This window comes from Scaptodrosophila lebanonensis, unplaced genomic scaffold (assembly GCF_003285725.1).
Source record: "Scaptodrosophila lebanonensis strain 11010-0011.00,11010-0021.00 unplaced genomic scaffold, SlebRS2 tig00000118-arrow-arrow-pilon, whole genome shotgun sequence".
NCBI classification, from domain to species: domain Eukaryota; kingdom Metazoa; phylum Arthropoda; class Insecta; order Diptera; family Drosophilidae; genus Scaptodrosophila; species Scaptodrosophila lebanonensis.
In genome coordinates this window covers 1,127,450-1,143,182 of record NW_022060578.1, presented here as the reverse complement: position 1 = coordinate 1,143,182, position 15,733 = coordinate 1,127,450, and the positions used below count along the sequence as shown (strand labels likewise).

Sequence of the window (15,733 nt, the reverse complement as noted above, 5' to 3'; positions counted from 1 at the left end):
ATGAAAGCTCAATTGGTCTCACAAATGTTGGCGATTCTTTTTCAGGAGTTGGGTTTAAAAACACTTAATTATCAATTGATTATATGTCATTTTTAACTAATTGGTTAGCAGTTACCAATAAGCTTCGGCTGCTCCGAAATCAGCTATTTCATTCAAATTGGTTAGATGATGCTTAGTGCTATAGGTCATTGTTTTAAATTAACCCCTGGACTTATCCACTTTAACCTTTCGTACAAAAAATGAGAAACTTTCATTTGTGCATAATAAATTCTCAATACTCTTCCATGAAGGCGACAGTAAGTTAAAAACAACAAAGTACAACTTTCTAAACAGCAGCCGCAGCAACAACAACTGCGGGCAGGCATTTCATGAGCTATGATGTAAGTTTTACCTGAATTAACCAATCACGAGGACTTAGCCGGATGTAATTTTCAAATTTGGGTAACTAAATGTAGGAACGACGGGAGTTACCAAAAAATAAATACCAGGGGAGTGCAAACTTCCTTCGAACTTCTTTCTTCGACCTAGAACAATCTGGATACCAAGTTAGGCTACTTTATTCGCGATTCCAGCGCACATACAGATGAACAAACGAACGGCTGAACAGACGTGAGACTCGTCTCTTCATAAACGCTGATATATGTATGTTATCACATGCCGTACATACTTCGGTATTAAGTTATTATACCCACTTATTGGTTGAGTATAGGGTATATTGAACAAAGTCAAAACAAATGTCTTTTCATTCGCCTATTTCAAGTCATATCCGTTATGCTTCCCGTTAAAGCCTCCTCTATTTACATGCAAATTTTTAGAAAAGATAAATTATATTTCATTTTCGTACTGTCTATACATATGCATACATACAAAACAAGAAAATAATACTAGAGGCGAGCGGGTTCAACTCTTAAATACCCTGTTAGCACTCCCAAAAATTGGAAAAAATGTTGAGTTTTAAATTAATTAATTACTTAAATAAGAAATAAGAATTTGAAAAAATCGTGAATTAATGGGGGACTAGGGGGTGTAAAAAAGGGGGAAAAAATAACAAACTTTCCCCTTCTCGAGCTTAGGGGAATCTACATACCAAGTTTGGTTATTCTAGCTCTTATACTTTCTGAGATCCTTGCGTTCATACAGACAGATCAATCATATATGTATATACACTATGGGGTCTGCCATGCCTCCTTGTGTGTGTTACACATACACTCTCGCACAAAACTAATATACCCTTTTCCCTTTGGGTGCAGGGTATTATTATGCCATTTTAGGTTTTTTTGCATTCAATGATCACGATGGTACCGTGCTCTCACCTGTCGTATTTGTTCAATAAAAACACATTTTTCATCTATTGGTGGATATAAAAAAATAAGCCGAATGATTCTACCGCATAGCAACATCAATGTTTTTGGAGCGTATTTTTAACGACGATTTGCTGCCTATGACTATGAAAGAAGCTAACGAAGGCAATTTCTTAGGTGGCTCGTAAATAATTTATGTCCAAAGTAAGTCAACGACTTGTATTATATTTCAATCATTCCCACCAACTGTCAGCTTAAAAAAATAACAATCCATCAAAAAAAATGTGAATAATCCAGACAAACGGACGTGTCTAAGTCAATTTGTGTTGACATGCAGGGATTCTTCTTTCTGCCTGTTTCATACACGGGTACAAACGTAATATATCGACCTTTGGGTATAGAGCAAAGAAAAATATCGTTATATGGAAAATGGATTTTTCGTAAACCAGTAGCGCCTTTTTGATTCTTCATTGTTTTCTCTACTGAATCTATAATCTGAAAATATTAAATTCACGCATATAACCATAATCGTACATTTCTATATACACTTGTTATTGTAAGTTGTAGAGACAAAAATTTTGGTTGGGCTAATTAAAACAAAATACATATTGATAAACGCATAAATATTCACACGACGCTTTATGGAAATAATTAAAGCCGAGCTCAACTCGCTCACAAGTTCAGGGTCAACGACGTCACACCATCGCACGATACCCAAAACAACACACCCAGCTCAACTCGGTCCGCTTCGGCCTAACTCGCTTGTACACAAACAACTTATAAGTCGAAAACCTGCCGGCATTTTGATACCACAGCAAAACTGAAATTTGTATCGAAGGTTTTCAACTTTGAAATGAACGCCGAGTTACAGGGTAGCTGCATGAATCAAAACAAGTTTCCAACACTTTTTTTATTCCTATTGGATTACTTAAAAATTAATCGAATGGAACGAGAGCATTTATTTAGTATTTTATTCAATTTTGTTCACGCAATTAATACCAAATTATTAAACTAATAACAAATGCGTGCAGTGCAGAGTTCAACCAATGCAGTAGCAAAAACAACAGCTCCTAACGCCCGGACTTTAATATATGTAATTGCCAAATTTTGATGCCCAAAATTCTCATACTGATACCTTGTGGGATTTATCACGTCTCTTTATGGTAGTTACATAAATTACCACTGACCTACCATGCCCTCAACAGGGAACAGGGTATACAGAGCGTAATTTTTTAGAGTGTAATGTGAAGTGCCTAATTATTTGTAGTAAGTGCGAAAAACATTCAAAGGGCAGCTGATTTTCACAACATTGAAAATTCTTCTTGCTTTTCTCATGTTGCGGTCTCATCTCTGTTTATCTCTCATGAAACGTAAAATTCAAAAGTAGACAGTTTTGGGGCGTAGTCTTAAGTCTGACCGTTGTCAGACAAATTAACTTTTTAAATCAACGTCAATTGTAAGCGTAAATTGCTGACAGCTTGTAAAAATTTGCAATTAAATATTAAAGTTTTTTGTTGGCCTGTTGAGTTCCAATGCTATTATTTGTTCCACATAATCACTTTATTATGCATGACATTTTAATATAAAGAATTGCAAATTTTTCACGCTTATACAATAAAATATTTGCAGGGGCTGTAGAAAAAATATTGTACGTGTATTTGGACTTTTTTCTTCAGAAGTAATTTCTCAATAATAAAATGACTCTCATTTTAAAAACTACAACATTCCTCATTAACAATCATGACGGAGTTTTGGAATAATTGTCAATAATATCTTATTTTACAAACTCTTGATTTTTCAATCATGGAATAACTTGGGAAAGTATAAGAGCAAGAATAACCAGAGACTTGGTTTTTGTACTCCCCTAAGCTCTAAGCAGGTCCCGTATTAGTGATTTTAAGATAATTCAAATTTGGCAATTACCCTAACCGGATAAGTGCTTTGCCAGTCCCTGTACAAAAGAGTATTTAAGAGTCGGTTTGAGTATTATATTCTCAACTCAAAAATAATTCTTAATTATGTGTTCTTCTGACTGCTGGATTCATAGTAATAGTATTAAACATTTCAACACAATTTGTGACAAATTTATACATTATACAAGTATTCTAATTGTTAAGCTTATTTATTTATGTGGCATTGTTACATTCGCCACTCAATGTTTTACCTCGTCAAGAACTGTATGTGTAGATAAACTGACTCTCGTAACCAGTTCAGCTCGTATTCGGTGAATATTATATTATTCAACACCAACATCGTCATCGTCATCATCATCATCATTAGCACGAAGCTGCTGTTTGAAGCCATAAACATTATATAGCAAAATTCTTAATAGCCGTAGATTTCACAGCTTTATCAACAATTCTTGTGCCCTTTGTGTCACCCACGGTTGTAAGCATTCTTTTATACACTAATTAAGTGCTTACGATGCAAAACTGAAAAGTGCGGGCACAAAAGGGCTTTAATAGCTCTAGAGCTAGGTGCACGGTGTTTCCTTTAACTATTTCTGCTACTTAAAATCAATATCAGCATCTGTAGCATTCATTTGAAGTTTTTTCCAGTTTTGTTCTTTTCTTTTTCTTCTGTGTTTCCTAATTGCTTCTATTTGTTGACCTTGTCGAAATTTATGGCGTTTTATGTCTATACGTTTGTTGTTTGCTTTTGCTTTCGTTGTTTTATCTTTAACTTTGGAGCAGGCGACGAGTCTGCCTTAGGTGCCTCGTGTTATTCTATTCATTTGTCTGTTTTCATTTCTTGATATAGGGTCGATAACATGTGTTACGACTAGCTGAACAGATAGAGATAGATGGGCAGACTACGTAGCTAGCAACACTTTGACATCAATAAGTGATTGTGCTCCAAATTGTGAGTATGGTGATGTTCGTGTTCTGTTGCAATACAGCCGTAAGCAGCTTTTCTGTTTCTATATCTAATTGTCGCGGTCAGTTCATTTTTGCTAGGTTTCGAAATTCTATAAAACCGTATATGAATGGAAAACGTATAGAGCTCTCGCAAGAACTTGAAAGCTGTTAAGAATTTAAAGAACCGCTATGTAAAACAATCCAAAAAGGTCAATTTATTCTACCTGTGCTTTAGATATCTATTATTGCTGATTACATTTTTATACCCTGTACCCGTAGGGTAAAAAGGGTATATTAGGTTTGTGCAAAGTATGTAACATACAGAAGGAAGCATCTCCGACCCCATAAAGTATATATATTCTTGATCAGCATGACGAGAGAAATCGATCTAGACATGTCCGTCCGTCTGTCCGTCCGTCTGTCCGTCCGTCTGTCCGTCCGTCTGTCCGTCTGGATGAACGCGAGGATCTCAGAAACTATAAAAGCTAGAATAACCAAAGTTGGCATCCAGATTCTCCTAGGTCCGAGTAAGGACGAGTTTATTTTTTTTTTTTTAATTTTCCCCCCCTTCCCCCGCTACAGAATTTCGTCAATAGCGTCCACATTTCAAATGCTACCTAAACCAAACTTTGCACACATAATTTATATATAATTGTCTACTGTTGTTCAAAATTTAATTCAATTCGGTCAATTCTAAATAAAGTTATTAGCAAAACAAATTCTCGCCAGTACAACCCCACAAACTGCAGCAACAAGTTCGCTCTTCTTCTTCCTCTTTTTGGTGCTGCTATGGTCGCATATAACTCAGTGACGGAAGTTTACCTGGGTACAGGGTATTACACTGTCGGGCTTGCTCGACTGTAGCGTTCTCTCTTGTTATCAATTAAATCAATGAGCAAATCACAAATATGTTAAACACATAGGAGGAGCAATAATTTTAGTTGTACATTATAAAGTCTAACCACAGAAAGTCGTAATTGTATTTTATTTGTTATGTTAAGGTCCAAACAAGTTTTGACCTTTTACATAGATGGAGTTATAATTGTAGTTGTACATTTCAAAGTTTAAGAACACGAAATTTAATTTGATTTTATTTGGTTTGTTAAGGTCTAAACAAGTTTTGACCTTTTCGAACTACTTATTTTGCATAAATATTTATCAAAATTTGATCACATTTTCATTATTTTTCACAATTACCAACAGCCCGTTTATTGGACATATTTAATTGCTTATAGAAACATTTTTAACACCCCTCGCTGAAATCACAAGCTCGATTTTACGTAATCCCCTGTGAATTTTAATGTTTGAGGGTCGCAGTATTGCTAATACGACTTAAAACAAACCCGTAGACATGCATATCTCAATCGATTTAAAGCTTAGGCGTTTTTCACACGCTCGCAAGCCCCTCGTTCTAAAACCCACACACGGTCTAGCGCAAGTACTGTAAGATACATTCACATTCACGAGTGTTAACACATTTTGGTTTCCAGCTGTTACTGCCGGCCGCAACGATGCCACATGAGAAACTTTTGTGCGTAAATACGAGTACATACAGACATACATATGTATACGAAGCTGTGTATTTTCGCACTTCAATTAAAATGGCATAAGTACATACATATACTTAGATAAGAAGTATGTGTGCTAGTTAATCATCGTATTTTTGTAACTGTTGATTACTCGACTGTGTTACAAGCATTGAATTTAAATGCATTTTTAAGATATACTATAAAATAAAATAATATTTGCGAAATTTCGATTTTCTGCTCATGTCGGAGGAAGAAACAAAACTAACGCAAAACTTGCCGTGATTGAAATCTTTTTTCTTATGAATTTTTATGGCTTGTCTGTTGCTTTTTTTTAATACCACATATAGAAAAAAATAAATACGTTTTGTTATTTTTATTATGAGCGCAGGCCGCCGATTCACTACCCTTGTGTGAATAATGCCTACAGAGTAGCTTTGGCATACACTCTGAAATTGAGGTTTCTGTAGCTTTTGTTTTTGTTGTTTTCGCGGTTATTGTTATTTTAATTTGTGATGTTGCAATTCTATTTTAATTGAAAATGTTTCGCAATATTAATATGGCCATGGCAACACAAAAACAACTAACAAAGCAGGAGCATAACACGATTTTTAAAGAAACAGCAAGTAGGCATTATTTTTCAATTCCCTCCATAACAAACTTCTTCTTCCAGCTTTCTACCAATAGCATAGAGGACTACAACAATACAATTTGGAATTAAAATTCTACTATCTAGACGCAGATAAGAGTTTATGCCATGCAATATAACGCCTATAATGAAGACGCCATAGACGTCTTTAATTACTTTTATGAAAACCAATTAACCAAAGAATAATATTGTTAATATTAGTATTTGAAATAATTGACTCTTTGTACACTATTCAACTATTTATCACCAAAGCTTATGAGTTCTTTTGTGAATAGTTAATGATGGCGAGCCAAATCTCGAATCGGGCAATTCTGTAAACAATATTTCATAACCGGAATTGTGTGACTTCTTGTTTATGCTATGCTTTTGTTTTCGCGTCCATTTAAAGTCAAAGTTCAGTCGAATTAATTTGCTCCCTTCCCTCTCTCACTCTCTCTCTCTCTCTCCACCTCCCCCTCTCTCACTCACTCTCGCACTCTTTCATTCCATTCGCATTCAGCATTAATTTGTATAATGCACACACCACGCCGCGGGGCCCAAGCCGAAGCTTTTGCTTTCAGTTCACATGACAAACTTTTCTTCGTTTCTTTGTACATGAGAGACCGCTGCGCTTAAATACCAAAAATTGCTGCGAAATTAAGCTCGAATTAACCTGACGCTCGCACACACACACACACACACACACACACACACACACACACACACACACACACATACGGGTAGACACATACTCGGAGGAGCAATCGCTGTAACGCACGTTCGGCCGCGCTTTGCCAGTATTGTCATCAGCATTATGCATGGCCTAATGTAAATGGCACACGGCTCAGCGCCCCAGACAAATGACGGTTAATATACACGGCACGGGGCCAATAAATTAAGTTGCCGGCGCGTCGTTTTGTCTATGTAGGTATTTAGTTTAGTGCAGACCGTCATGCAATTTTTCCGCTTAATTCATTTACTTGTGACTGAGTTAGAGCCATTTGGGCAGCCCCACCAAAAGGCGTTTTCGATTTCAGTCAGTCCCACTAACTGTTTTATGATTATACCACAAACAAATATGTTGATATCGGCACATACCGATCGTCAAAATAAGCTCGCTATAGCAGCAATTCCAAACATTTAATTATCAAATGGTTTATCATTTAAGAAATTCCAATTTGTTTGCCTTCTGGCCGAATGATAACAACTTTTTGATAATATAGTCCCTGATCTACTTAGTTAACCGGTGCGCGACAGCAATTGACGAAAAGCATAGCCATTCAAGAATTTAATTACCAACAAAAACTTATTGCAGACTAAACGCAGAAGGCAAACAAACAAGTATAAGAAACACCTGTGATAAGGTGCGCCCAATGAACTTGTCTGATAAGCCTGACATACTCGTACCTACGGGTTGCGATAAGATATGTACACACATTCCATATGTTGATTTTGGCGCTAAAGGCAGAGACGTCAACAAATGTTAAAGAGGAGTGCTCCAACTAGTGGGAGAAAGAGCTAACTTACTATGCAAGTGCTCGGTTCTGTTCAGTTATATTACGTCCACAAATCTGTGGTTGTGTTGAATTGTCTCGCGGATCTGTTAATTAAGCCAAAAAGTATATTCTGACTTACCGCTTAGTCAGTGCGCTACTGCTGGATTGAAATCGTTTTGGCGGTGGCGATGTGGGAGATTTAGCCACTGGGGCACGAACAGCGCTGACGCCGACGCCAACTGAGCCTTTATCCTGTGGCTGCCGCGTTGACGTCGACGACGGCGGTGGAGGAGAGGGCGTTGCAGTTTTGACGCCAGCTCCATTGCTGCCAATGTTGCGCCTTATGTGCAGCGTCTGTGGTTTGGATTTAGGCGTGGCAGGACTGGCGGTGCCGCTGCGTGCAGCAGTCAGTGAAGGCGATCGACGCACACCGGTGCTCGGACTCGCCCTGGCAATGGGGCTGGCTCGGGCGCCAGGGCTACCAGTCGATGATTTCGGACTAGCACTGACAGCATTAACTGCAGTCATGGGTCGCGTGGTGGACACTTTGGATTTCACATCATTGTAATTGGTTTTAATCAGAGGCTTATTGCTTGCAATTTTATGCATCACGGCATCCCATTTGTTGGGCGTGTGCGATTTACGCGCGGGGGGCGTGTGCGACGACAAGGGCGAGTGCGAGGGTCGCTTTGATTTTACGGCACTAGTTGTTGGTTTACTCGACTTGCACGACTTGGGTGTACAAATTGATGACGAGCTAGACGATGAAGTTGACGGCGATGACGCCGAGGGCGATGCATTAAAATGCTCGACAGACAACGCCGACGATGACTTTTGCACTGGACAAAGCGACGTTAACGAACACGACGTGATATTCTTGTTGTTGCTGATGCTGTTGCTTCCGTTGCCGCTGTCGTTGCAGTTGCCGTTGCCGTGCGCACGCGACGAGTCTACGCGCTCAACTGACAGTCGCTGATCGCTTTGCGAGGCAGCGAGCAGCGTCAAAGCTTCACCATCGTTGAAGCTTTTGCTGTCGATCGCGAGCGCAGCGCTGCCGCCGTCCACACTACAGTAAGATGTGCGGTTCGAGAGCGTAGTGCCAGCGGATGAAGAGAGCCGCTCCTCAGCGCTGCAGCTGTTACTGTGCACGAGCAATGAAGAGTGCGGACGACCTTGACCCAGAGCGTTTCCTGACGCATTCTTCCGCAGTCGCAGCTGACTGCGTACAGTGCCTGTGGAATCGTCCCCACCTTCGTTGTCTGGCGACATATCCACGTCCTGATGCTCATGCTGTCGGCGCATTTGCGAAGGATCTTCGTCGCACCGATTTTCGACATCTGTGAAAATTCCAGATGATTCCATACACGAGTCTTCCAATTGGGGATCCTCGCTAATAAAAACCGAAGCACTCGGCTGCATGTGTGCAGGGCCATAGAGTTGGCCATCGATAACTTGAGCTCGGCGATCGCCACGCTGCAACACATCGTCGGCATCGGATTCGGTAAAGAAATCTGAATCGGTCATGGGATCCTGACGACGCATAGGTGCTGCGGGAGCAGCCATCGCTGCTGGCTGCTGTTGGAAACTGGGCTGGCGACTAACGCCCAACTTGCGGGCATGTCCACCATTGGAGGGCGAGTGATCGCAGGCTCCACGTGAAGCGGGACGAGACATTTCACCGTCACCCTGGTAACCAGTGTCCAAACTGGTCACACTAGTCACACTCGTAATGAAAGAGTTGGATATTTTCGAATTGCAAGATTTACTCAATGGTTCCGCCTTTGAATGTTCCGTATCTGTAAGAAGCGAATGGGGATCGTTCTGGCCATTCTGTGACTGCAATGATGCGTTTTGGAATTGAGGAGCACGTGGCAGCTCGGTCTGTTGTTGTTTTCGCTGCTGTAGTAAAAGCTCTGTAATATCCGTTTTTACCTCCACGGGATCGAGGGGCAGCTCCTCCGGCGAAGGCGTTTGATCCATTCGCAATTGTTGAAGCGAGAGGCGCTGTCCATGGCGATTGCCGGAAGGATTATTGCTACTCACCGGCAATTCTAAGTTATTTTGACTACTCATATTATTTGTCGTCGAGTCCAAAAATTCCTTCATTTGATCTGGCGTCAAGATTCCCAGACTTTCATCTAGATCGAACGAATGTTGCTTCTTTAGAAGTTGCTGTTGTAGCTGTTGAGAAGATGATGATTGGGACATGTTGCTTCCTGGCAGTGAATTCCGCGCAGCCATTGAGGAGAACGAGTTGTCCACCAGCTCTATAGAACAGTCCAGAGTAGAATCGGGAAGATCGAGACCAAAAGAATAGCGCGATTTTGATTTTCCGTGCCTTTGTTGCTGCTGCACATCCTGCAGTGAGCCATGTTGAAGTTGCTGTTGCTCGTCCGTCGTCACCAAAGTATCATCTGTTTCCATAGCCTTCTTCTCTTCGTCTTCGGGAGTGCGTGTGGGCAGCACAAGATCACTTTGTGCACCCTTAAGCAGCGGCGAAAGCAGATGAACTGGTACTGGAGTCTGCTGATGACGTAAGACGCCTAGTTTTAAGTTGGTATTTCGGTCTGGCGTCGTTGTAGCCGATTGTGGAGTGAGATACATCAAGGATTGAGGTACTCCTGAGCGCTGTCCAAGCTTAAGTGTCTGAGGTGGTGTGGTCTCCATAAACTCACGAGTTAGATTAAGCAACTGAATGTGATGTGCTGGCGATTGCAGACCAGTAATGTCAAGCAAGCGCTCCGTATTCAATGTCGAATTCAGAGGTAACTTCATGTTTGCTTTATCCGGCGTCATCGGCATCAACGTAACATCCATTGAGTTATTAACTTCATGCTCCATATGCAAATCCTCTCCTGAAATTGGCTTCACGTTTACCAAGTTTAGACCCGAAGGCATGGACATATGCTCCAGTAGCGGTAAATTGTCCATGGAACCAGGACGTGAATAGGTGGCATTGCTGAGGGGCGAGGCCAGCTCGCTTGATGGTTCTCCCACAATAATGTTGGTGAGATTGGCCGCTGTTATAACATGCATGGTCATACCAAAATTTGTGGCTGTTGTGTTGATGGTGTGTGTCCCATCGGCTTTTTCATTTCCAGGCTCGATATCAGTGCTACATAAGCGATCTCCGTCGGTAACGTCGGCACAAACAACAGGCATGGTGCGGCCCATTGCCGCTACTGAGTGTGTAACATTTGCTTGTCTGCTTCCCGGTGAGTCTATATCGATAGTCTTACCAAAGCCAATGTTTGAAATGCGTGTACTCAAGAGAGTTCGAGAAGGCGTCTCATAGCAAGCACTCTCTATAGTTGCATTTCTTATTTCTGATGAGTCCATATCGATGGTCTTACTGAATCCAAAATTCGATGAGCGTATATTTGGAAGAGCTCGAGGTGTCCCATCACAGGCGCTCTGTATGCGCGGTGGGCGCAGCACATCCAGGGGAGTGCTCTGATAATGGCCTCGCTCCTTGCCATTTTCCAACGGCGGCACAGTGTTTACTATGGGGTGCCCATCGCCGGTATCGGCTTCATCGACATTCCCATCGCCATACACAAATGTCTCGGACCGCAGAAGTGGCATTGGCGTGCTTGTGGTCAGAGCCTCATTGTACACCATAGCACGCTTGGGTACCGGGACCGGCGTTATGGGCAATGAGCAGGTCATTTGCGAGGGCTCCGATGTCGATGTCGCCGGTTTTCCAAAATATTTCTTCAGGACCGTTGTCGTCTGCTTGCTGAGCAAATTAACCGCATTGTTTAATCGACCACCTGATGCACTCTTCTTAAGGGTATTGCTCAATTCAGGTTTGTTTCCTGTAGCCTGAAAGGATTTCGGTCGCGGTGCTCCAGCTATTCCTGGTACTGCAGGCTTTCGAAAATTATGCGTAGTCCTATTCGCTGGCACGCAAGTACTTAAAGCTGTAGCCGCTGTCGGTGGCCTAATGTGTGATGTTAAGCCGGAGGGCAAGCTGCCCGGCTGTGGTATTCTCGAGATGCCGTCAAAGCGTGGTATACGTGAATTTGCCGGATCCTGCAATAAAAAGAAAGAATGCAAATAAGTATGCCGCAATCATTTCACTATAAATCATTAAAAGGTGTGTCTTTTTCTATTAAGATGGAAGTCCCAAAGCTTCGATAGAAGCCCACATCTCTAGGATTCCATTTTTGTTCAAATAAATTTTATTAAAGATCAGGTTAAGGCTACAATCTTCACTTGGTTAGGGGAATATGAATACAGGTACAGGGCGAAGTTCTTGTGTTCATACAGACGGACCGACGAAAAAACAATTTGTTTTAGTCCAATTTGGCAGGCCCCAGAAAGTATACGAGTATATGTATGTATATTATTATCCAGAATGAATACATAAATACATTTTATAATATCTCCTTTAAATGAATAAATAACAAGTAAAAAAGCTAAAGTCGGGTGTCCCGACTTTGAAATACTCTGTACATATGTTTACAATAATTATAGAAAATAAAAAAAATTAAGAAAATAAAAAAAAATTCAATGATCGATTTTACCTTTCTCGGTATTCGAACTCACGTAAAGGGTGTATAATTGCACATTTACATAGCAATTGCGTCTGTGTGAGTGTATGTATGCCTATGCGCATCTATTCGTGTCTGTGTAAGCATTTTCGCAGTCAACCAAACAGCAACATCAACAACAGCCGCGGGCAGCGCTTGAGCAGCGCTGCATCAGCAAATATATTTATGGCTATAACTTCTTGGTATATCGGTCTATCATAGTGAAACTTGGCATACGGACACATAATTACTAACTGGGGGTATTTGCAAAATTTTAGTTCGAAATTCCAAGAATTACGGGAGTTACGATTTGTGGGGTAGAGGGGGGAGGGAGGGAAATTCCAAAATATACATTTTCTGCGTATTCACACAAGGCATCTTGGACTAAAATTTGGTGTGCCTAGGTCTTATAGTCTCCGAGATATAGGCGATTATACGAATGGAAAATCGGGAAAACCCCCATAGGGGGGAAGTGGGGGGGGAAAATCAAAAAAATAAAACAAACGTATAGAATACACACATAACGCATCTTTGTGCAAAATTTGGTGTCTCTATCTCTTATAGTCTCTGAGATCCAGGTGTTCATACGGACGGACAGACGGACAGACAGACAGACAGGGCTAGATCGACTCGTCTTGTCACGCTGATCAAGAATATATATACTTTGTGGGGTCTGCCACGCCTCCTTCTGCCTGTTACATTTTTCAGCTCCCGCAAACCTAATATACTCTTGTACATTTCATGTACAGAGTATAAAAAGTCCGAATATTTAATTGAAATGAAGAATTTTAAAGCAAACTCCTTAAAGATGCTATATGAATATGGTGTTGTAGACACTTTAGGAATTTTCCAAATATTATGTGCTGAATTAAGATCGTAAGGTGGGTAAAGAGGCATAGTTACCACATCATCGAGTAGCTACAAAATGGTTTAATAATGGATTTTGTTTCTATTTAATTCTTTTGCCATTAAATGTTTTCCTTATAATTTAATTCTTGTTCGTTGCCGCCTTTTTGAAGAGCATATAGGACTCTTTTATTTGGTTACTAGAATGCGGGCATTGAGGAGAAAAAAATGATCTAACCCCCAACAAAATGTGTTGCCTGCCGGTAATTCTGAATCCCACCCGATTCACTCTTCCTCATTATTTCTTACAATCGTCCACCTTGGAAATACTTATTCTAAATTTAAGCGTTAGTATTTTGAACATAGGTTCAACCATGAGCAAGAAATAAAAAAGCAAAAAGGGAATATTTTTGTATATTTTTCTTCTATCACATCCCATTCCTTGCATTTCCTTCATATGTCTTCTCTGCAATACCCAGCTTGCCTGTTATGAGACTGCCCCCATTTCTCTGGAGGAGGAATTGGCTGTCCTTGCCCTATAGCCAACGTATGGCCTGTATGGAAAATCGTCCAGTTACGCAATCTATTTCGCGAGTGGATGTCCTTAGATGTCAGAGGAATTGACTTCAAGTAGCATCTACAATGTTTCGGTTGGAATAGACTTCAGCGTCACCCTAACATATATGAGTATCTGTCGTTGACTTCTTTCCATCAGTTTCAGTTGTATGGATTTATATGTAACTTGCCACCATTCCAGTACAACGTAGAGCTGTATTGGTCGTACCACTGAGGGCCCCAAGTACTTCCAAGCATCTTTGGCGATGCATAGAGTGCGTTTGTGTCCTTCTTCACCCTTTTCGTCATTTCGCATTCCACAAACAAAAATATATTTTTACCGCCCAACGCAGTAATTGCGTAATTGTCTATCGCTTTGGCGCCGCCATAACCGTCCCGACCCTCGCCTCCCTTTACTCCTGACATGACCGTACGCGTCTGTCGACCCCATTTGTTATTATCAACTCTGGCAAATGACTGTGTAGTCACAGTCGCAGCCACTGTCTGTCTGGCTGAGCCACTTGGCACCAGTTCAATGTGCTCTTCCCAGGACAATGCAGACTCTATAGTTGGCTGGCTGATGTCATCTCCGATGCTATACACTTTTGGGTTTTACTTTTCGGTGGTTGTTTAGACTAGGGTTGAAGTAAAAGCTAATTGCCCTTTTTATATTATTATACACCATGTTCGCACAAATAGCTTATACATTCACCCATACGTGTATAAAAGAATATTATAAAAGGGAGTTAGCTGACCTTTTTATTTACAACAAAATTGTGGGAGCGGGTGTATAAAGGGATTTTATTTCAGTGGATTTGTAGCTCATTAAGTAAGTTACTAAATGAATGTTACTGAAATGCATGCAGAAGCATGCAAAATACATATCTTTACATATTTACTCACATCTTATCCAAATAAAATAATAAACATTTTTTATTAATATTTGCCTTCAGTTGGAAAATAAAATTCAACAGCACAGATAGAAAAGAAATTGTATCCAAAAAATACAGCAAGAAAGACACAATTTTGAAAATGTACAGAAACTTTTATCGTTTTATCTCATTAAGAAAAGCCATAACCCTCCAAAAACATATCAGCCAAAGATGATTTTCTAACAGAGACCCAATTTCAACAAATCAATAAGTTGACTTATCGTCGGATTGAGTATTTATTTAGGTATGAATACAAAAACCGCTGGACTACACATACTGCGATGTTTAAAGACTCCGAAACAAGAGTTTAGAAGCTGGCGAAACTTTTCCTCCAACGTTCATAACGCACAAGGAAAACTTTTATCACACATACGTGCCTACATACTGTTACTAGCCACAATATTAAATGGACTCGCTGCAGTTTACACAGCTGCCTTAATCGAAAATGCAATTTCCATGGCAAGCAAGTTCAACTATAGCTGAAAAAGCAGATTACGGAGGTATATGTAACAACTGCCAGCAACAACAGTTATTCTCAGACTTTGCCAATTCCATTGTCCTTGAACTTTTCCGCGCGCACACAATTCACGCAAAGTTTTTGCGAAAAGAGGCCCAACTTGCGCCACCACAGCGATTGTTATCAGCTGCAAAATGCACAACAGTTTCGCTTTGGCAGAGAAATGAGCTTATTTCTCAGCCAGCATATGTGGCGGTTCAAGATATCCAGTTATTATTGCAATAAGACTGGGAGGACACTTAGGAATATGTTAATAAAACATACGTACACAGACATTGTTTAATGTGCCATTTAATTGTGTTTAGGTGTCATTTGATCTATTCTTCTAACCTTTGACACACATCTTTATACCCTGTACGCGTAGGGTAAGCAGAGTATATTAGGTTTGTTGAAAGTATGTTAAAGAAAAACCCCATAACCCCATAAAAAGTATTATTAATCAGCATGACTACATAAATCGATCTAGACATGTCCATCTGTCCGTGTATCCGTCCGTTCGTCTGTCTGTCCGGATGAACGCCAGGATTTCGGGCACGGCT

General features: G+C 40.5%; 1 protein-coding gene across 1 annotated transcript in view; it reads right to left on the bottom strand.

Annotated features, from left to right (window-relative positions):
• The window catches only part of LOC115628493 (mucin-17), a 130,281-nt gene that overhangs the window by 82,977 nt on the left and 31,571 nt on the right, over positions 1-15,733 (bottom strand). Inside the window, exon 2 of the mRNA XM_030524627.1 lies at positions 7,949-11,844. Coding sequence (XP_030380487.1) covers positions 7,949-11,844 — 3,896 coding nt within the window. The remainder of the gene's footprint in view (positions 1-7,948; positions 11,845-15,733) is intronic.